This window comes from Haemorhous mexicanus, chromosome 17 (assembly GCF_027477595.1).
Source record: "Haemorhous mexicanus isolate bHaeMex1 chromosome 17, bHaeMex1.pri, whole genome shotgun sequence".
Lineage (NCBI taxonomy): Eukaryota > Metazoa > Chordata > Aves > Passeriformes > Fringillidae > Haemorhous > Haemorhous mexicanus.
The window spans coordinates 13,558,083-13,580,923 of record NC_082357.1 but is presented as its reverse complement, the minus strand read 5'-3'; the positions used below and the strand labels follow the sequence as shown (position 1 = coordinate 13,580,923).

The window sequence follows — 22,841 nt, the reverse complement described above, 5'->3', positions numbered from 1 at the left end:
GGAGAGTCCTTCTAGGCTTCTTTTTGGTAATGAAAATAAGGTGTTCAAGGTTTTATACCTTGAACTTCTGAAAGTGAAGATCAGAGACACCTTAAATGAAACACACCTCCCTGAAATGCTGACTGAGCACAGGCACTGTTCTCTGCTGCAGGAGTGTCAGCTATTTCATACCTCATTTATGCCTCAGCAATATCTAAAGCATTCAGGGTTTCTTTTCTGTATTTGATTTTTCATTTAATGTTGTTCACCTCACATTTTCCAGAGAAACAAATTCATATATCTGAACATTTGGCTAGGATTTCTAGAAAGGACCTTTAGTTACTGGGACTCTGGGATTAGGGCTGGGTTGAGCTGGATTCAATCCCCCACTTTGCCTGGGACCTGTTGTGAACCATGTTGGGATGAGAACAGGGTCTTGTGAGGTGCTGACATTTTTAGGGATTTGAAAAGGATGCTTTGAAACCTCCTTGGTGTTGAAAGTACAAAATATTTTTGGCCATCTTAGTAAAATTCAGTTTGGAATCTGAGTTATGAGTGCATGTGGGTGGAGGAACATGTTTTTCATGCTTTAGGAATTTTTTTCCAGATGCTTTTGTGCTGCTTGGGTAACTGTAACAGCAAAGTATTGAGATTTCAGCATGGATTTATTCCTTAGTTTTAATGCAATTTAAGGGAATTGAGCCACATAGTTTCCTGGTGTGTTTTTAGCTTCATTTGGTGATGATGTTGCACAGCTCACATTGTGTCTGATCCAAAGTGTGAGCACAAGAAGAATGTGCAAGGCGTGCAGATAAGTCTGTCTGGATAGACACCACTTGCTTGGAAATATGAATTATTCACTGCAAGTGCACGTGGTTAGAGATGCAAAAGATTGAATAAGGGAAGAATTCCAGAGCTGTGTTGATCCCAGTAACTGTAACTTTCACAGTGAAGTGTGGAGTAAATGAAAAGTCCATTTTGTATTTCCAGCAGGATTTTTTTCCATTGAAATTGTTTTGTTTAGCTCTCAGCTAAGAAGTTGTATTTGCCCTGAGAACAGCATATGTGTGGTTTTAACAGCAATTTTGAGGCTTTTACAGATATTCCTATGTCTTACTAATGTATACAGAAGCTGATGCTGTAGCTGAAGCCTGAGTGTATCCTTTGTTTTCAGGGAATCAGGAGACTTTGTGGAATCTTGACTGAATTTGGGAGCTCTCTCCTTACAAAATTATTGTCCCACTTGGCTGTGGTCCTGGCTGAATGATTGGTGGGGGTGGATGACTGAGTTTCAGAAACCATACAGTGGGTATAAATCACATTATGTTCTGTTAACATATTTCCTGGTAAAGCTGTGTAAATGATGGCTGTTCTTGGGAATGGCTGTAAAATGGTGATGGTAATAACTGACTTAGCTCTTAAATTCCAGTTCTCACAGAAACTGGTTGTACTTTGGACATGTTTGGGGACAGAAAAGAGAAAGTGGAAGAGATATGATGGAAGACAGAGCTTCAAGGACATCTTGGTGACAGAGGAGGTGTCATCAGTTAGGGTCTCACTCTTGCCCCAGCATCTTTGGCTCTATTTCCCACATCTGAGCAACCACTGCAGGGCCAAGAAGAACAATTAGCTGATGAAACAGCAGTCTGCAAAAGGTTTGCCCTAAAAAATAACATTTAAAAGAAAAAGCACCCATTGAAGTACAATTTGAGTGGCACATGGGCCAGATAAACCCCATGGGCAGCTTCTGCTTTCAGAGCTGAGGGTGTGTCTGTAAGACTCATGCATTCAGGGATATTTGGGGTTTATGTCTGTCTAGGAAATGGGCAGCTCTGTGGATAGTGTGACAATGCTCTTGGCCTGGATTAGAGGGAGGCATTGAAAAGCCATAAGAAAACTGAGCAATAGCTGGGATTTAATGAAAGATTTAATCTGAGAGGTAACCTTTATCTCAGGTATTTGTTGGGGGTGAGCAAGAGGGAAGAAGAGAGAGAAAAGTTGGTATGAAGAATAATTGATAAGCTTATTCCCACTTCTGATTTGTGTGCCTTTCTCAGATTCTGTACATCAACATTAATTCAGCTTCCTATTGATCTCCCTTTCTTATTCCTGCAAAGTTCTTCAGCTGATTCCATAACTCTTCAGTGTTTCTCCAGTTTTACATCTCAGTCAGTTAATTTTTAAACTTGCTTTACTGGTCTTGTACTGCACACAGTCTCAGTTAAAAGGGAATTTAATGAGTCTTGTTCTTCCAATAGCCCTGTGCTGGGTTTTTCAATGATTTATATTATTGAGGGTTAAGTCAGCCTTGCTGGTTGTGTGTGAAGACTTATTGTTGGAGAATTTTTCAGTTTGAGCAATTCTTAGGAGCAGAGATGAAGCTCTTGTGTTTTGTCAACTTAGTTTTTTTTTGTTTGTTTTTTTTTTTTTTGCAGTAGGAGAACTGCCTCTCATTCGTGACTGGTTTCTGCTTAGGTAGGATGGAATTTTGATTCCTGACTAAGTAGATACTTTAATGACATGTTAATGGACTAATAAAAATGGCTTTTTCTGGGTGTGTGGTTTTTTGAAGATCTCTTCAAAGTTGTCTAGTGTTTACAACTGGCTACACGAAGCCAAGTTCCAACCCACGAGGAGATCATGCCTTGAAAAGAGGCTTTGATTTTTACTGCAGCCTACACAAAAGGGCCACAAAAAGGGTTCGTGTATCAACTCTAGCGACTCTTTGAGAATTGAGGGTTTTATAATGAAGCCTTGCTTTAATCTGGTAGTCAGGGTCTGGTTTAGCATGAGTTCAGGCAGAGCCTTCCAGTGTCAGGGCATGAATGCAGGGCCTGAAGTCGGAGGGGTCTCAGGGGTTTTTGGTTGGTTTGTGTTTCAGATTGAAAATCTCATTGGCACCACAGTGCTGAGATCGTTAGTGAAGGCCACTCAGGGTGCATGTCAGGATGAAATTAGTTCCATACAGCTAATTGGCTTATTTGGGAAATGTAAGGAAGGCTGTGGGTTTGTTTATCTCTTCGTGCTCGCCGGCGCTGCAGCGGTTCGGGTTCGGTTACTGAGAAGTTAAAGCAGTCTGGATTTGTGCATTTCAGTCTCGAGCAGACAAAGAGAAAGACCAAAAGTATTCCTAAAGCAAACAAAAAAATGACTAGAATAGAAACCTTGGCCTTTGTGGTGACAATTTAAAGTGCAATTTGTGAGTAAAGTGGTGTATTTCAGTTCAGTGATGTGGCTAGCTGTAGAGAACTGCATTTTTACACACTTCAGCCATCTTTCCTTTCCCATAAAACCATTTTTTGTGCCCATCCACATATAAATTATTGTCATCCTCAAAAAAAACAGACATGTGAAACCTTCACGGGTTGTCTGGTAGTAGAAATAAAAGCAGACCTTATCTGCAGTGAAGTCTCATTTCAGGTTATGTGCAGAGAACACAACTGTAAGCAGAGTCATTCCTCAGGGCAGTTCAGAAGGGGTGGCTTGTGGTATTCAGAGTATTTTCCACAAAATCCACAGAACTGTTTGGACGAGACGTGATTTCACATAAGAGATTCAGCAAAGATTTTAATTGTGGGCCATGAGTTTTAGGGTGTTGGAGCAGCATGTGGTGAATAGCTGATGTTTGCTTTTTTTCTCCTTTTTTGGGGGAGGCTTTTTTCCACTTCATGTACGTTATTTTTGCCATGCAGCCTTCCCAAAACTGTTCTTCAGAATGGGATTTCTGCTGTGGAAACCAGGCTGTGAGCTGGCACACACAGGGGACTGTCCTGCTGGGGCACCTCCAACACAGGCTACCAAGTTCACAAGTCAAAACCTACACAGACTTTGAAGCATTAGCAGAGATATTTCCATTACTTGGATGTCTCAAATTTAACCTGCTTTGCAACCTTTTTCATTTTCCAATTGTGTGCAGTAACTTTAGTTTCATTTTATGTCAAGATCTTTATTACTTTCTATTCCAAAGCCTCATTGTTCTTCTTTGCTTCTATCTTACAACAAACCAACCAGCCTGTGGTGCCTGTAATGATTATGCTGCATATCTCTATGATTAAAGATGGTCTATACAGAAGGAAATATTGAGTGAAGTCCTTTCTACACCATCAGCCTGCTGGCCTGTGTTTATCTTCTGTCACAAAGTAAAACGAATATATCCTGGAATCTGGCTGCCTGTTTGTACAAGCATAAATAATTAACCTGAAATATCCAAGGGAAGGCCAGAGATGGCTGAAAGTGGTATTTGCCAGCGTGGTTCACTGTGACCTCTCCCCACCTTTCCTAAGCAAGATGTGGACATACTGCTGGTTTGTCTTGTCTCCAGAATTAACTTGGATACTGAGTTGAAGGCCGTGGTTAACTCAGATCATATCCACATGTAAAGGTCCTTAATTTGAGCATGGAGGCTCCTACCTTTAACTTGCAAAGTGTGAATGAATGCAATCCCAGGTGCACATTTGCCTGCTGTTTTGCATTGGTACAGGCTGGGCCTATGGAATATTTTCATCACTTGCCTTATTTACTTTACTTTTCCCCCCAGGAAACTGTGTCCTTTGTACACTGTGCAGCTGGAAACACTTGTAACATCTTAGCAGCGTGCACTGGGATGGGGTGTGTTGGGAGTTGTACTCTGTGATCATGATGGGTCTCTTCCAAACTGAGACATTCTGTTGTGTATGGGAATAAATCTGGTGCTGATGCAGAGTCAGGCTCTGTTTACTTGGGAATGTTTGAAATGGTTCCTCTCCCAGACTGTTTTTCTGTGCCTCCCTGCAAGTGCTGCTCTTGCTGCAGGATGGTGTCTCAGGGTGAATTAGCAGCTTTCTGATGCAATTCTCAGCTGGGTTGTTCAGACACTGGTGCCACTCCGTGCTCTCCTCACTGTACCAGTCCTGCTCCTGCAGCACCTCCTGAACCACAGCAGATGATTCATTTCTGTTTGGAGGCAGGGTGGACAGCCAGGGCCTGGCAGAGGAACCTCTCAGCTCACTCAAGTTACATCCCCAGGGTGAATACTGACTTTGTCTAAGGCTCATCCTTTCTTCACCTCCTGCCAAATATGCTTTCACACTAACACTTCACCCAGCTGGCTAATTTGGCCTTTGAAATTATCTCAATAATGTCAGGTACTTAAAAAAACATTCCCATCCCTTTATAAATATTATAATCTAGATGTAGAGACATTGTTTCGGTGTTGTTTGGGATTCTGTTGTATTAAAAAAAAGAAGTTTTTCAGAGCTGTGCAACAGTCCTGAGCGGAGCATAAACAAATCCTGTGTCAGGCTGAAACAAGTTGGTTGACTTTGAGGAGGCAGAATGTAAATACCCAAGTCAGGAGAATTAGTACCTTTTGTAGTGTTGCAACAAATGCAGGGAGATCACTCCTGCTGACAAGCCCAGAACTTTTCTTGTTTAAAAGAAAGAAAAGCTAGAAGAAAAAGCACTTGAGAAAATGGGCAAAGAGAGGATTTGGGCAAGACCTGGGCAAAGAGCTCAGGGTCTGTCTCATTCTCCAAAACCCTTTCTGAATCAGGGATAAAATTAATAACATTTTAAGCCTTTGTAGCTAAACCTACCAGAGTCCATGATTTTGGGGCTTGAAGTAGCAGCCATCAGGTTGGAGATGATGTGTTTAAGAAGGAAATGTGGCCCAGTCCCAGCTTTGCACAGCAGGGAGGGGCTGTCTGCTCTGCTGCTGGCACAGTTTCACATCCAAGTCTCCCGTTGCTGACCTTTGCCACCTGTTTTTTTACTGGAATTTAGAAATCTGTGGCTTTTAAGTGATACAGCTCTTGCAAATATTTTTTGCTCTAGTGGGTTTAACATGCAAATAGTGGAACAGAGCCAATGGTCCATCTCGGGCAGCCTGATTCTGGGGATTGCTTCATAAAGGTTTATTTCAGCTATTAGCTTTTGTGCCAATATTTTTCTTACAAGAAAGAGTAATAATTTTTGCAACCGAAAATTGAGGGTTTCACAGGCTGTGAGTGGAAAATTGGCAGCTGTGCTCATCTACTGTAGACTGAACGGCTGGGGCAGAGGGAAAAGAGTTACATGAAAAATATAATTCTTCAATAATAGCTTTAGAAATTTATGCTGCTGTTTTGAAAGCACACCTGAAATATGGAATAAAGGTAATAATTACATGGACAAACCATATGCAGAAAGTTACAGATGTCATCCTTCTCCAGCTCAATAAATAATTCTTAAAACTGGGGATGGCAAAGTCGAGTTAATTTTAAAAATCTCACAGCATTCTTTTTGGCTGGTACTAGCATGCTAAAGTTCTTATTTCACTTGTACTTAGTCTCTCTTTCTTGAGTAGTTTTTCCTCTGAAACACTCTCAACAGGAAAAGGAAATTAAAGGTTGTTCTGTCGTGCTTCCACAGGCAGTGGATGGTGATTCTCTAACCCTGTGTTGCTTCAAATTGAATTGCCAGAGTCTGGCATACTTCTCTTTTTGGTCAGTTGTGTAAAAAAAAAAAAATGCAAGAGAAGCTTTCTCTGATTATAGCTTACCAGTGTCAGAAATAAGTAATTTTTAATCCCTTCTAAAAATACTTTCCTGGTGTGGCTGCTTTAATTATTACTAAGAGGGAGGATTTGTGTATTTTTTTCCATGAGCTTCTGGGTTAAATAGTGGATTTCTTTGGTCTGTTTGCTTGACATGTGAGGTGAGGCAGTTTTTTCTCTGCTGCCTGTGTTATGTAGGGAATGTCTCTCTGGAGCTGAGAGGTGGAATTCTAGTAGAAGTATATAAAAATAAATAAATAAAGTATTTGTTCCTTTGCACCTTCCCTTTCCCCAGTGTAGAATTACAGTGAGACTGAGGGTAATTCAGGAAGAAGGGGAGATGGAGATGAGAAGGGGAAATGGTCCATACCTGGGGAATTGCCCATTGATTATCTTCTGAGCCTTCATTCTCATGCTGAAAGATTTCTTTTTTTCCCACTGGGGAAAGAGACTCCCTCAGCAGTAATTAGGTCTTTTATAGTTACCTTCCTTTCTTGGATCTTAGTTTGAGATAAGTTGAGCTCCAATATTTTCCTCTTTGGCTCTGGAGTTGTTTTTCCTGGCCTGTTAGAAGAGTTTAATGGATACTAAACAACTTGGATTGCTGAGATCCTACTGAGCAGTCCTTATGGAAAAGCAAAATTAGACTTGTAGCTGGTAATAGACCTGGTAGAAATGGAGATTGATGTGAGTTTCCTGATGTAATTTTTTCTTAAACTGCTGTGCTGGTGAGTGGAATTGGAGAGAGGGAAACGATGTCTCATTTGTGGCCCTTTCAAAGGAAAACATCTTGATGCAGATTTTTTTCCTTTCCAGTATATTTATTTTTCACCTGAGTGAGGCCCTGACATGCTTCTCCCCAAACCTTTGTGTGTTTACAGATTGGTTCTGCTGTTGCAGAATCCCTGCCATGCTTTGTTTCACCATGTACCCACACTTGGTGTGCAAGGAGCAGGAGGCTGCACTGCATTTGATGGCACTTAGTGAAGAGATCTCTTCCAGGAATCCCAGAACTGGTCTTTGTTCAGAAAATGTTTAGCCCTTGTTCTAAAATGGATGGATTCTAAAACAACAACAAAAATCTGATTTAGTATTTGTGTAAGCATGCAGTAAAGAAAATGATGAGGTTTTAATGCAAAGGGATGTTCATTAAATCTTCTGTGTGTTGTAACAATAGAATTAAAGCAGCAAATATAAAGCCAAATTTATATGTAAATATTCCAATCCCGGATAAAGAAAACAATGCTCACATTTAATATTTAGGTGGTTTTTTATGATTTATTATCAGGTATTATTTTAGCTGATGTGATTACCAGAAAGCTTTTTTTCCATGGATTTAAGATTTCTTTATCTGCTTTTTTGTTTTGCAGTATTATGTGCCAAGAATCTCGCAAAGAAAGATTTCTTCAGTAAGTATGTCCTAATTGTGTAACTTTCTGCTCTGGATTAATCAGATTTATCTGGAGATGGTGCATTACTGTGGAGGCTCATCATATGCACTGCATTACTACAGGAGTGCACGTTACTCTGGGTTGTAGATTGTGTGCACTTCAAGGTTAGAAACACTGAGGGCTCACAAATTCCAGCTGGAAGTCTGACTGATGGAACCACAGGCAGGCTGCTGCTCACAGCTCTGTGCTGGGGGAGCATCCTCAAACACAGGATTTACTAAAATTCTTTCAGGATAATGGCAACTGTCCTTTCTTGAGGGGGGAGCCTCTAATGGCATTGTCTTGGAAGCAGCAAAACAAAGGGCTGTGTTTAACAGCACCTTTTCCTTTCCACAGGACTTCCTGACCCATTTGCTAAAATAGTTGTGGATGGGTCAGGTCAGTGCCATTCCACTGACACTGTGAAGAACACGTTGGACCCCAAGTGGAACCAGCATTATGATCTGTGAGTTGGTTGTAAGGTCATAAGTAAACAGTATCCCAGAGATTTGTCTAGTGAATAAATAGTGCAGGGTTGGCACTGCAACTTCATTTTGTGTTAGCAAGAAGAGTCACATTTCATAGAATCTCAGAACAATTTGGTTGGAAGGGACCCTGAAGATCATCCAGTTCCACCCTCTGCCATGGTCAGGGACACCTTCCACTAGATCAGGTTGCTCCCAGCCTGGCCTTGGACTCTTCCAGGGATGGAACAGCCACAGCTTCTCTTTACAACCTGTGCCAGGGCCTCAGCACCCACACAGGGAAGAATTTCTTCCCAATATCCCATCTAACCCTGCCCTCTCAGGGACTGATTTTTTTTCAAGAAGAAAATCCTTATTAATAAAGGAGTGGTACTTTGCTTTTAGGTGTTTGAATTTGGAGTTATTTGTGTGACAGGTACACAGCACAGGGGCTTAGTGAGCTCTCCTGGAGCAGTGCCATCCAGCTTTTACAGAAAATTGTCCTTGTTGGAATGATTTATTTTCTTCAAATTATTAGAACCATAAATTCTGCAGTTTTGTACGTTAATCGACTTGTTGTTTAGCTTTTAATGAGGCTGGCTGTAGTTAAATTCATGCTGCAGCAATATCAATTTCCCATGCTGTGTGAAATCACTGTGCAGTAATTCATTAATAACAGCATTTTGGGCATAAGCATTTGTGTACTTCTAATAAAGAGGCATGACCGATGTACTAAAATGTGTCAGAATTTGTACCAATTACAGCATCACTTCTGTGGAGTAAAAAGAGGTTATTATTTCTAAAATTACTCTTTTAATATGTATCTTTCTAGATACGTTGGGAAAACAGATTCCATAACCATCAGTGTATGGAACCATAAAAAAATCCATAAGAAACAGGGAGCTGGCTTCCTGGGGTGTGTCCGACTCCTCTCCAATGCCATCAGCAGGCTAAAAGATACTGGATGTAAGAGCAATTCCTCCCTGGTGTGACCAAGAACTCCCCACACCTTGTTCTGAGTAGTGAATGGTGTTCCCACCCAGCCCTTCCCAGGGTTGATTTTTCCAATTCTCCTTTGCAGACCAGCGTTTGGATCTATGCAAACTCAACCCCACAGACACCGATGCTGTCCGAGGCCAAATAGTGGGTAAGAATGATCCCAGCTAAATTCCATCTGCTTGGTAAATATCCATGGGGAAAAACTCCTCTAGTCACTGCTTCTGTGCCTGTTCTGTGCTGGTTTTTCTTATTTTACTGGGATTAAATTACATAACCAGAAAATTTTCATTACACTTCTATGCAGGAGTTTGTTTCCTCTCAGTTGATGATGGGAAACAACATTAAAAAAAGGGAATGCATCAGGCAAGGCTTCTGCTGCATCTCTGGAAGGGTGAATGTCACTGTGAGATGATGCATTTGGGCAAGGTGACAGGCAGGGGGAATCTTCGGTGTTAAAAACGATCTGGAGGAGTTAAAAGACATTTTACAAGTTGCTGGTTTGATACCTTTGACTCATGCAAGCCATTTCCAAATTTCAACAAGGCTGTGCTCATTTTACAGCAAATTTACCCCACGTTTTACTGCCCCCAACCAACCCCAGCTTTTCAGTGATATATAAATATATTTGGCAAACTCCAAATTCTCACCCTAAGATGACATCTAGTGGTGAGCAGTTTTTTCCAACTTCCCTTTCTAGATCCTCATGAAACCCAGATGTAGAACTTCACATGTTTGATAATTACAGAAATAAACTCAAGTTTTGAGGGGATGACCCTCTGGTTTCTCTTCTGCTTTTTAAAAAATTACTAATGCTTTAAGAGAATGGAGGGAATTTTGGTAAGTGATGTGTTCTTGCGCGTAGGATAGAGCTTTCCTTAATATTTGTCCCTGTGTAAATGTGGGTTTTTTTGCTTTTTGCTGTTTTTAAGAATGCAGTTTTTCTTTTATTGACCCAAGTTTGTGTTTTCTTCTTTCAGTCAGTTTACAAACACGGGACAGAATAGGCACGGGAGGTTCTGTAGTAGACTGCAGAGGGCTTTTGGAGAATGAAGGGTAAGGATTGTTTTCTTTTCACTTAATTAGAAAAATGCTCTGTGTGTGGAAAGACTGTAACTAACATTAGAAACTTAAGTATCAGTGTGACTAGTACATTTTCTGGGAATGTGTATCAGGCAGTAAGGTTATTTAGGCTAAACTTGGTAAGACTTAATTTGTTTTGTTACCAGTGCTGAGAAATTTAGGTATAAAAACCTTAAGAAAATGGCACCTCTTGGGTTAAAAGCTGCAGTACTTGAAGCTGTGGGGAGAGAGAAACAGTTATTTCTGCATTCACTTCTCTTGTGATGGAAACTCCTGAAGTTTCCCCATTTTCAGAACGGTTTATGAAGATTCCGGGCCGGGGAGGCCGCTGAGCTGCTTCATGGAGGAGCCGGCGCCCTACACAGACACGACGGGAGCGGCCGGAGGGGGCGGCTGCCGCTTCCTCGAGTCTCCCAGCCAGGAGCAGAGGCTGCAGGCCCAGCGGCTCCGCACCCCCGAGGTCAGAGCTCACGTCCAGACACCTCAGAACAGGCCCCACGGCCACCAGTCACCTGAGCTACCTGAAGGCTACGGTGAGTGTCCCACAAAAGGCTTTCTTTCATCCAAAGACGTCAGCAAGATTTTCTTCCCTTTTGATGCATCGAGGGTTTCGCCTGTTGGAACAAGCAGCGTCCACGTGCGTCTCATTCTGCCTTTTGGAAAAGGAACTAAGTGCAGATGGGAGTTTGAGATTGGCTAATTAGCAGTTGGCTACGCCAGGATACACTGAGGGGTTGATGGTAAATTAAACATGAGGTTGTGGTATGATGCTGTTACAGAAAATTCACTGCTAATCTTGGCTGTGTATCTAGGGAGAGCGAATGGAAAGAGCTCTTTAAACTAGAGCAGTAATGCTATTTTTTCCTTCCCCCTTGGCATGTTGTGTAGGTTTGAGCCCACATTTGAGAAAAGACTGGGAAAATATACAAAAGCAACAAGGAAACCAATAGTACAGAAGATTAGGAAGGATGGGATTAAGGAGAATTTAAACCTCAGAAAAGAGCACACCAAATCTAGGAGTAGAGAAATCTAGTTTGGGGGTTTGGATTGTCTCAAAATCTAACCCTAAAAATACAAACTAAAACATGCTGGTGCATGGATCTGTGAGTTTCAAAAGAATGTTGAAATGTGTAGTCAGAGTAAATTTGTCAAGGACAAAACAGTCCGTGCTGCAAGAGATCAGTGTGATGGCTCCAGTACTTTATCTTAGGAGGAAAATATCCTAATGTCTTTTAGTTTAATGTTTTTTTTAAGATTTGTAATTTAGAATAATCTTCCTTCCTTTTTTATAGAGCAAAGAACAACGGTACAGGGACAGGTTTATTTTTTGCACACACAGACTGGAGTGAGCACGTGGCACGACCCAAGGATACCAAGGTATGGATTTATAGTTAAAAATCAGGGGGGTTTGGTGTGTACTTGTGTGGCAGGATGCTGGATTTATAAGAGAAAAAAAATCTATTAAATGGCCTGTCTGAATTTAAAGGGAGAGCTCCCAGCAGAGGAATTGTTTGGGATGTTTCTAGTTACCTTTTCACCAAACATTAAGGATTACTCTTTTTGAAAGAATTATTTAATTGTGAATCATGTAAAACAAAAGGCAAAAAAATGTGTAGCCCTTCAGGAATTCCTGTGTGACAAATTCTTTCTACTATGTTGATGTGGTTGTTTTTGGTGAAGCTACAAAGTTCTGAATCTTACCTACTTTTTTTTTTGTATGAGAGCAGTTTGGACTGCAAATTGAAGAAAAAACTGACTTCTTTCTTAAAATAATTGTTTCTTGAATATTCAACTTGTAATTTTTGTTTTATTAGTGCTCACTTCTGTATAACTGAATGAGGGATTACTTGTTATCTTTAAACTTGAAATGGTTTGAGGTATTTATGCTTTAGGCCAGTAATTTGCAGCTAGAAAATTTGAATCCTTCACATGATTCATTTAGTAAAGCCTCTTTAAACCTTAACCTGCAGTTAATCCAGGTCTTTGTGAGTAAGGTCTGGTGCTCTTCCTGAGCAGCTCTGAATCTGGGCTGTTTCATGGGCCACCTGCACACCAGATTCAAGAGTGAGGTTTGTAACTCTCAGCTGCTGCACTGCCTGGATAATAGAGGAATGTGGTACAGGATATTAGAAAAATGATACAAAGTAGTGCAGGCAGAAGTGGTGATAAAAGCTCAGTGTATGGAAGGAAATGAAAAACTAAGCTGAGAGAGAGAGAAAATAGATGATTTTAGATTAGCTGGTATTGTTGGAAGAAGAAATGACAGTCATTTGTGTCAGTCAGGTCAGGCTTGTGTGCTCAAAGCCTTGTGTCTTCTTCAAGTGATGCTGGTCACCCTAATGGAAGGTGCTGCTGCTCCTCTCCCCAAATCCTTGAGCCAGGGTTTCAGGAGCAGCAGTGGAAGTGGACACAGCAGTGTCTTGTGAGTCACAGGTCACACCTATTCTAGTTCAAGGTGACTTTTGTGCTACCAGCTTGTGGTGCAAGAACCTAACCTTGGCATGGGGCAGAGCTGTAGGTTAAAACTTGCTGTAATCAGATCTCTGCAGGACTTTGAGATGCACAGCTGATCTCAGCAAATGGTCCCAGCCATAATCTCCTTTAAGGAGCCTAACAAGGGCTTGTCTGTCTGCCTGTGTGTCCCCTTGGCTTATACTCACTGTGACACTAAGGCACCTTCAGTGTTCAAAGCATTTCTACCTTTCCAAAGCCTCCCAATTAACTCATTTATACAAATGTTGCATGGTTAGATTTAGGTGAGGAATTGCATGGAGTGGTGTCTTCAACCCTGAATCCATGCCAGCTGTTTAAAGAATACTTTACTTAACAATAGGTTTTCTACCTAAAAAAAATCTTCATGTTTCCTTCCTTCCTTTTCTTGCCACTCTTGGTGTTTTCCTCAGTTAGCTGGCTGGAGCTTTAGGTATTTTCCATCTTTTTAGGTATAAATACATTTTATATATTGAATTCAAACACTGCCTGGAAGTGAGTGACTGCCTTTAGCAGCACGTAGAGTGATACCTGAAATTTATCCATGATGAAAGGGATGAGTGAATGTGTTAAAAGAATTACTCTCAGTGGTTTTTCCGTCAAATAGTCAGGATTCTAACCTTAAACTAATTAAAGAAGTGATTTTAATTTTTTAAGTGATCTTGGTATTTGGTTGCTTAACTTCAAATGTGCATTAACATCTTGTTTGTTTTTCACTTTAGAGACCTTAACAGTGTGAATTGTGATGAACTGGGACCTTTGCCTCCAGGCTGGGAAGTCAGAAGTACAGTTTCAGGAAGAATATATTTTGTAGATCATAACAACAGAACCACACAATTCACAGATCCACGACTACATCACATCATGAAGTAAGAGCTTTGCCTGATAAATAATTCCTGTCAGGTCTGGGAGTCAGGAGGGGCTGAAACCCTGAATGATAATTAGGGAACAGATGCAGCCAGTGCTGTAGTCAGGGTCCAAGTGTTGGTTCTCAGTGCTGGTTTTATCTAAATTTTTTGCTGAGGCTGTTCAGAAGGGTTTTTACTCTGCTCTGCACAGTTCTGGAATTGCTGGGGTGTGGGGTAGAGAGTCTGCCAGGGGTTCCCCAGCAGCTCATGTCTGTCTGGATGAGCAGTTCCAGCTCTGTGCTGGCTGTTCTGGATCTGGACTAACTTCATGCTCCCTTGAGCTCCAGACAATGGGAGTATAAAGCCAGCTGGAGTCTGCTCAATGGGTGCTGTGCACAGCCAGTGTGGGTTTAGCAGGATTTGGAAAGCTCAGGTTCTCATCATGGAAAGGCAGCTGAACTGTTGTGGAACTGACCCTTGGAGCAGCCTGGCAGTGCTGCTTGTGCCCAAGGCCAGACTTTTTCCTGTGCTTGAAGCCAGCCAGGGAATCTCTGCATCTAAGAAAGAATTGCTCTACAACCCAAATGAAGCATTGATGGGTAAGAACAGTTGAATGTATGAAGCTGCAACTATTTGGGACAAGTGTATTTTTCTCTCTTAAAAACCACAGATGCAGTATTTTTACTGTGTCAGGAATCATCAGCCTCATTCTGCTTGAAGCTAGAATAAAATCAGTTGTAGTTGTTAGACAGTTCCCTTTATAAAGGTGGTTTTTGTTCCATTAGAGATCTGTTTCCATGTTGCACTCCAGAAGGTTCTCTCCATGTGGGAGAATACTACACAAACTTTAATTACTGCTCAATCAGCAATCATGCTCCAGAGCCTTCTACAGTGCTTTGCCATATAAGAACAGTTCAAAAATGCTGAAACTCTTTAAGTGTCTTTGTTCCTTACATCCCTGAATTTAATGTAAAGATGGTACAGAAGTATCCAGCTGAATACACATTCCACTCCATGTTCCTCTAAGAGAAGCTTAATAATTTCTTCCATCATTGTTTTACATATTTCTTATTGTTGTGTGTCCAGACTAAATATTGTCCTTTTTTTCTCCAAGCCATCAATGCCAGCTAAAAGAGCCCAGCCAGCAGCCTCTACCAGCTCCAAATGAGGGGTCATTGGAAGAGGGTGAGGAGTTGCCTGCACAGAGATATGAAAGAGACTTGGTACAAAAGTTGAAAGTTCTTAGACATGAGCTCTCTCTTCAGCAACCTCAGGCTGGCCACTGTCGCATTGAAGTATCCAGAGAGGAAATATTTGAGGTATTTGATTTTTCTTTTACTGCTAACAGCAGTTTTTGTCACTGAAGAGTTAAGTAAAGCTGATCACTGAATATTACAGCTTTGCTTCACAAGCACCCACCACATTACCCAGTTGTCATTGAAATCTTCTTCAGGTTAGCGCTCAGAGTAATGTTTTCTGTCGTTCAGTAACAATCTGTGTATTACAGAAATGCAGAAATCTTAATTATGGTATTAGAGAAATCCTAATAGACTTAATTATAGGAAGGAAATAAAATAGCTAATTGTACAAATGCACATACAGGAATCCTATCGTCAGATAATGAAGATGAGGCCAAAGGACTTGAAAAAGAGGCTTATGGTGAAATTCCGAGGAGAGGAGGGCCTGGACTATGGAGGAGTAGCAAGGTGAGATTTGGGGGCTTTTCTGACAGCTCTTAACTGTAAAGTTGCCATTTAAGTGCCCTGTGGTTGCTACCATCCCCTTTCAAGTCACCTGTTACTGTCATGTGTGAATTATTTGTGGTCTAGTTTATAGACAGTGGCTGTAGCTTCACTCTTTACACGGTACATTGGAAAGTAGAAGCTTGTGATTTAACACTTGTCCCACTGCAAGTTATGAAAGTGTGATCAGCTCAAATTGTGAGGTCTCTCAGGGAGTGTATAGACCCTGAAGTCAGATCCAGATCACAGGAATGGTTTTGTTAAACACACCTCTCTGATTTCCCACAAATGGATTGCAGGAGGGTTCCTTTTTGTTATTTCTCAGCTGCATTCAGGAGAGTTCTCTGATCTGTTGGAGCAGGAGTGGAGATGAACTAATCCTAAACAAAAGCTAAAATTTCAGCGAGGACTTGCCTCCCTCTTAAAAATGACAATAACTCCCTGTGGTCACATCAGATCTGAAATTCAGGAGCTGATTTAGCATCGCTGAAAAAACGCTCACCTGGTGGCTCAGAGTTGTGTAAATTCACAGAGAAATTTCTCAAATCCACGGAAGCTGCCCACTTAGGTGTCTTTCAGTGATCAATCCCTGGACAAAGGAAAGAAGCTGGAACATTCTGAGCTGCCTTACCCGAGGCAACCTTGGGTGTCTCCACTGTTGACATCCTGTTACCCTGATGCCTTTCATAATTGCCCATTAGTTGCAACTGACTCTTCCAGATCAGTACAGCTCCACTTCTAAGCATTGCAATTGATAGTTTTCTCTGAATATTTTGGACCTGGGAAGGGTGTCCAAATTTAACAGCACAGGAGTTTTTGTCATGGTGACTTGGGAGGTCAGAAATAGCTTTAGATCTGCTCCTGTCCTTGTGTGTTACTGAGGTGAGCCAATTTACCCAGCCCCTCCTTTTAATGCACTTGGTCTCTGTCCCTTCTGGCCTCTGCTGAAAGCAGTCACCAAGCTGGCAGAAGAACAGCTTTTCTGAAGATCCCCAGCAATTAAGCTGATTCTAATCAACAGATTTTTTAAAATATTTCCTTATACTGCCCAGGTTGCAGGGAAGCAGATCTCATGGGCTCCAAAGAGCTGAACTCTGTATAAAGGCAGGATTTTTTTGGAAGTGTGGCCTGTTCATACTCAATTAGTTGATGGCATTGTCTAACAGCTTGCTGTAGCTTCTTTAATTGATGTTAATCCCTTCAATGCTTCTAAACTAAACCAAGTCTGCCCTGAGTGGAGTAGAACATTGTGGGGTTTTAATCACACCCTTTTGGTCTACAAATGGAGGGCAGCAAAAGAGGATCTGATTTTGAAATAAGCATTCCATGACTGATCAATCACAATAATTGTGTTGTCTAAAACTTAAGTGCAGGTTGTACTCTTCTAAATTTGTTGTTGGTTTTTTTTGTTGTTTTTCTTGACAGAGAGTGGTTGTATTTACTGTGCCATGAAATGTTGAATCCCTACTATGGACTCTTCCAGTACTCCACAGATAATATTTACATGCTGCAAATCAATCCAGACTCTTCTATCAATCCTGTAAGTAGTAATTTCTCAGCAATATTCCTACTTTAAGAGATGCCCTCTGCAGTTTCTTACAGCTGTTCTTTCACAGGAAGAGTCTAAACTGCAGGATAAATTGGAATAAGAAGGTGTTAATGTCTTATATTTAAACAGTAAGAAGCAGAGGGGTTTTGTTCAGAAATTAAAAGCATGACGGCCTTTGATAAATATCTGATTTCTCTGAGACTCCTCAGTACTGATTGGTTTGCACAGTGACTCTGAGAAGACAAAACAGATGAAATTCATTTTCACTGTGAGCACAGCTGGTTGTGCACACAGCATTACATTCCCAGAAGTGCCACCCCATGACTTTCAGGGATGTATCCCTTGCTTGCCCTTTCTCACTACCCTCCTGTGCTTGCTTTCTCTCTTACTGGAGGATTTGTATTGATGCAGACCCTAAATGGAGCAGCAGTTCTGTATTAGTAGAGGGAATTCTTCCTGACATGACATTTCCTGACATTTGCACTGGAAGATGAGGGAGGTAGATTGGAAGAATGTTAACCATAGGTCTTACACCTCAGCTTTCAAAAGTTAGTTTAAAAGGAACATGAAAGAAATGAAGGAAACAAGTACACTGCTTCCTCAAGACTAGATACATTTGGATGGCTAAATAAAGAATAAACTAACTTGTTTGGAATCCTCATCTTCTTGGATTCTGGAGTTTTCACAGGGATTTCCTTTTTCCAAGTTTTTCCCTTTGAGAGGTCTAGAGACTTGAATCCAATTTATTAATCAGGTAATGCACAGAGATTTCTTCAAGGTTTTTAATCATTAAATGCTTTGGTTTTGGTTATGTTGTGAGGAAAAGTGGTGGTTGCTCATGCCCAGAGGGCTGCAGGTAACTCACACAGAACAAACCACCAAGAGTGCCACAAGATGTCAGTGTCTTCCCAAGCCTGATTCTCCTCTCTCCCTGCAGGACCATTTGTCTTATTTCCATTTTGTTGGTCGGATAATGGGTCTGGCTGTGTTCCATGGACACTATATCAACGGGGGGTTCACAGTTCCCTTTTACAAGCAGCTGCTGGGGAAGCCCATCCAGCTCTCCGACCTGGAATCTGTTGACCCAGAATTACACAAAAGTTTAGTCTGGATCTTGTAAGTACTGAATTTAGCAATCATCTCACTGTAGAGAAAATGGGGTAGAGTTTGTTGGCAATTGTGAGATGCTTTAGACAAAGAGTTTGCAAAAATCTTTTTATGGTGTCTGTCTGCACAAAGTCATTGAACTGTTCTTAATATACCAAAGGTACTTGAGGGAAAGTTCTCATTGAAAACTCTCCTTGCAATAAAGTAGATAGCAAATCATTAAAAGTGGCCTGGTTATGGTAGAATATCACTATCAAAATCCAAACTCAGGACAGAGGTCTGAGTGGAAGTACAGCCTTCTTCAAAAGAAAGCCAACTCTGATTAAAATGAAAATAAATGGAAGTAATTTGGGCTTCTGCATGCTTACAGAACAAATCCAGCATTCAGAGTAGCTTTGGGACTCTTTGGAACTGCTTTGCATTATCTTAATTTCTTTTCCTAAAAGAAGCTGTTTTGAATTTTGTATTTAAAGAAGGTATTGATGATGAAGTCCTCTGTGTGTGATCTCTTTTGTGCTTCAGATATGTGGCAGCAGATCAGATTCTTGCTGGGTGTATATATATATATATATATGTGTGTGTGTGTATTTCTGTATATAGGGTTTTATCCAGTATCCTGAGTTCTGTTAGAATTAGATGAATATCCCATATCTGATCAGGCACTTCAACATGCACTGAACCATACAGAAATTGATGATGGTGACAATATTCCTCTAGTGTGTGAAATGCAGGTGGTAACTAAGATTTAGCCCGAGGACTACCTAGGTGTTCAAGTAACTGTCAGCATCACCACTGAGAGTTAGCAAAATGCCAAAAATGCTGAGTTTTCCCTCTGTGCATTGGCAGAGAGAACGATATCACACCAGTCCTGGACCACACGTTCTGTGTGGAGCACAACGCCTTCGGGAGGATTTTACAGCATGAACTCAAACCAAATGGCAGGAATATTCCAGTGACAGAAGAGAACAAGAAGGAATATGTCAGGTATTGCAAACAGAAATATGTCCTGCAAATGGAGTGGGAAGAGGGTAGTAAACAGAATTTTTGTATGTAGTGAGACAAGGGAAGTAAGTATTTTGGGTGGGAACTCCTGAGTCATAAATGACACAGATGTTTTCACTGGAAGACCTGGGGAGATGAAGTTCTGAATGGTATTTTGGTTTTTCCATTGATGGTGCAATTATTAGTTGATGATGGGAAAAGGAATGGATAAGCACTAATTTCATAATACAAAATGTGTGTAATAAAACAAGGTTCTCTGTAAAATGAGCATTTTCCAAGTCTGCTGAGAAAATCCCAGTGCTGTCCAGCTCATCAGCCCTGACTTCTTCCTTCCTCCCCCACAGGTTGTATGTGAACTGGCGGTTCATGAGAGGAATAGAGGCACAGTTCCTGGCTCTGCAGAAAGGTTTTAATGAACTTATTCCTCAACATCTCCTTAAGCCTTTTGACCAGAAAGAACTTGAGGTATGTTTTATCCACATGGATTATTGTTCTGTAATTTGTTTGATCCACAGTCAAGCACTGATTTAAAAACAAACATAAAACAAACAAACCACAAAACTTACTCCATTCTATGTACCAGAAAGCTGAGTATTTGTTTAACCAAACCCTCTTAGGTTTATTCTAGACATTCTTTGGGTTGATATTATTGAGAGGGCTACTTAAACAGGGAAAGACAAATACACCATGGTTTCTATCCAAGGACTAATGCTCAAGGCAGGTGGTCTGAGAAGGAGGAAACACTGCAAGTTTGAAGAATTGCTGGCAAGACCAGACATGTTATTTACCCCAGAACCTGTTTTGTCCAGTAACTTTTCATGCATGGCTGTTTCTGTTTGCACACAGGAATTGGTTTGCAGAAGTAGAAGAGTTGAGCATATAGAAAAGAAATTAATTTGTTTTCCTATCAAATCCTGAGATGCAGAAAGCTACTTCTTAAAAGAGTTCCTGTTACAGTGATTTATCCTCTGGTTTTGCTTCCTACAAAAAATAAGACAACCTGTGGAATATTCATCATTTGTGGTTTAGAAAGCATTTTGTGCTAGTCAGTCATGCATTTTGGTTAATCCCACAAAGTTCTTGCATTCCATTTGCTTAAAAAGATAGATTAAAAATCTATTAAATATTTCAATACTCTCCACATCAGAACAGTCACAACTCCCCTAATGATGTGAGCAGGTGTAAGTGGATGCTGTCTTGGTGGCACAAGGCAGCTGCTAAAGGGCACCTCTCAGCAATGGGATCCTTACTGTGGAATATTACGGGAAATTTAAAATACAACACACGTTTTGTTTTCAGGAGTGAAGTTTGCTCTGTGTTATTTATTTGTTGTTGCCAGAGGAGGTGGTTAAATGCATGGCCAGCAGCAACTTCCTTTTTGCAGCCTGGTGTCATGTGGAAAAGAGATTGAAGTGATATGTCTGGTCTGTGTCAGAGATTGTCACAAATGGTGTCAAAAAACAGATGAAAAGTTTCACTCGTTTGTTGTAGAGCAACAAAGCAACTCAGATGTTCCCACAGGCTGAGCAGGATTCCATTGGCACCTCTAGGACAATCCTGCAGCAGGACAATGATGCTGTGCCACAGCCTTATTCCAAATCAGTGCTGTGCTCTCATAAAGACAGGCTGTACCTTCCAGGGAGCACAGATTTAATAAAGCAAATTTTGCATGGGCTGCTGACTCTTAGTTGCTTGTGAACATTCTAATGCTGGTGAAGCACTGCTTGGGGTCAGTTTCACTGCAGTCAAACTGGAGAGATTTGCTGCCAGTTCTGTACTGGTTTGGAAGGCTACCTTGCACCAAAAAGGTGGGTGAAGCACCTTAACAATGCCAGGCTTTGTGACGTGGTTGGATGTGTTTTATTACTGCAAACCTGAAATTACTCTGGGCTTTAAAGCGCTTCCTAATCTTTTAACAGCTGATCATAGGAGGCCTGGATAAGATAGACCTGAATGACTGGAAGTCCAACACCCGCCTAAAGCACTGCATGGCTGACAGCAACATTGTCAAGTGGTTCTGGCAAGCAGTGGAAACATTTGATGAGGAAAGAAGGGCAAGGCTGCTGCAGTTTGTGACGGGCTCAACGCGTGTCCCACTTCAAGGTTTCAAGGCTTTACAAGGTGACTGATGTGGAGGCTGAGTTAATCTGTGGTTGGAGAAAGGGATAAAAGTGGTGTGGTACTTACAGGCCCCTTGTAAAAATATCAGCATATTACTGGATAAGTCAAGCACTTGCAAACTTCAGAGCTTGAGAGCTGTTTTACATTTGTCAGCAGCTCAGCTGCTGCTGAACACTTTGGCTGTTGCTGATAGTGATGGAAGCTGGTGAATCTGTTACTGTGCAGTGCTTTGACTGCTGTCAATTTTGGCTCGTCAGTCTCCTGCAGCTCTGTGCTCTGAGGTTCAAATCATTCCGTGGAAATATGCACAGGGATATATGGCTGACTAAAGAACTTTTTCATGTGAGAATTGTATTCCCCTCAGTGTTCAGCAACAAACCATTAGGCTTTAAAGCAAATTTCTGAAAATTGCAGGTTTTTATCAAAAATGTGGCAGTGTCCTTGGCTGTTCTGATCTCCTGATCACATTCCATTTGTTGGCTGACAGTAAATTGATGTTCAAAATTAAAATACTAGCTCTATTTTACAAGGAAAACCTTCATGCACTTAAGTATTTTCATTTTTGGTGGTGCAGCTTCATTAATACCAAATTTAGCAGCTTTTCAAAATACCAGTCTGTAAAATGATTGTCACAAACAGCCCTATCTCTTCTGCCATCCCTTCATCAGCTGCAAATATCTCTACAGATTTAGCCTAGAACATACTTAGGCTTGCAGCTGGAGCTGTAATTTCCTCTCTTGCCTTTTTTATATGCTGCAAAGTGTGTGTGTGTGAATGGTGCTTTGTTGAAGTGCATTAACTAGAATGTCTGTCTAAGGTTCTACAGGCGCTGCAGGACCCAGACTGTTTACCATCCATTTAATAGATGCAAACACAGACAACCTTCCAAAAGCTCACACTTGGTAAGATGGAAACATTCTGCTTCCCCTCCCTTTGTCTTGATTTAAAATAGTCATCTCTGTCCTGGGCAGGGGTTAGGCATGTGGTACACATGAGTGACTCCAAGAGTGCTCTGTTAGCTTAGATATATCTGTACTCTGCAGCCAGCAAAATAATTTGCCTTTCTTGAAGCTTGTTTTCTATACTATCTGTGGTTTTCATTTATTCCAGAGGTGATAATTCCGGGTAGTGAGACGTTTGTAAGTTTATTTCTTTATTTCTTTATTACAAAGGAGTGTTGTCAGATGTTCAATGTTGGAAGCTCATGCTGTTGCTGCAGTATAGGCATAGCCTGAGCCCTTGCACGGAAATCTCACTCCATCAGAGACAGGAAATGGTGTCAGCAGCAGCAGACTCTGTGCAGGCAGGGCAGGGAGTGGGCTTGCCTGATGTGTTGCTTTTTCTTTGCAAGTCTCCTGCATCTGCCCCTTCCTCCTCCTCATCCCAAACGCTGCCCTATTAAGCTGTGCATTCCTGCTGTAGAAATAGCTGGTTTTCATCTTGTCTCCTTTGGCCTCTGAGACAGCTGAGAGTTTTTACAATTTCTATCTGTATGTAGCCTCTTTACATTTTTCCCCCA

General features: G+C 41.2%; 1 protein-coding gene across 4 annotated transcripts in view; it reads left to right on the top strand.

Moving 5' to 3' along the window:
* SMURF1 (SMAD specific E3 ubiquitin protein ligase 1) overlaps positions 1-22,841 on the top strand; it is a 45,365-nt gene that overhangs the window by 18,227 nt on the left and 4,297 nt on the right. Inside the window, exons 2-17 of one of the 4 annotated variants that reach the window (XM_059861288.1) lie at positions 7,861-7,899; positions 8,278-8,386; positions 9,217-9,350; positions 9,466-9,531; positions 10,361-10,436; positions 10,743-10,996; positions 11,756-11,840; positions 13,676-13,822; positions 14,916-15,120; positions 15,404-15,507; positions 16,969-17,083; positions 18,030-18,208; positions 19,046-19,183; positions 19,546-19,666; positions 21,121-21,322; positions 22,149-22,224. In XM_059861288.1, coding sequence (XP_059717271.1) covers positions 7,861-7,899; positions 8,278-8,386; positions 9,217-9,350; positions 9,466-9,531; positions 10,361-10,436; positions 10,743-10,996; positions 11,756-11,840; positions 13,676-13,822; positions 14,916-15,120; positions 15,404-15,507; positions 16,969-17,083; positions 18,030-18,208; positions 19,046-19,183; positions 19,546-19,666; positions 21,121-21,322; positions 22,149-22,224 — 2,050 coding nt within the window. Of the gene's footprint in view, positions 1-7,860; positions 7,900-8,277; positions 8,387-9,216; positions 9,351-9,465; positions 9,532-10,360; positions 10,437-10,742; positions 10,997-11,755; positions 11,841-13,675; positions 13,823-14,915; positions 15,121-15,403; positions 15,508-16,968; positions 17,084-18,029; positions 18,209-19,045; positions 19,184-19,545; positions 19,667-21,120; positions 21,323-22,139; positions 22,225-22,841 lie in introns of all 4 variants that reach the window. The other 3 variants (XM_059861287.1, XM_059861290.1, XM_059861289.1) reach the window with 3 other exon arrangements.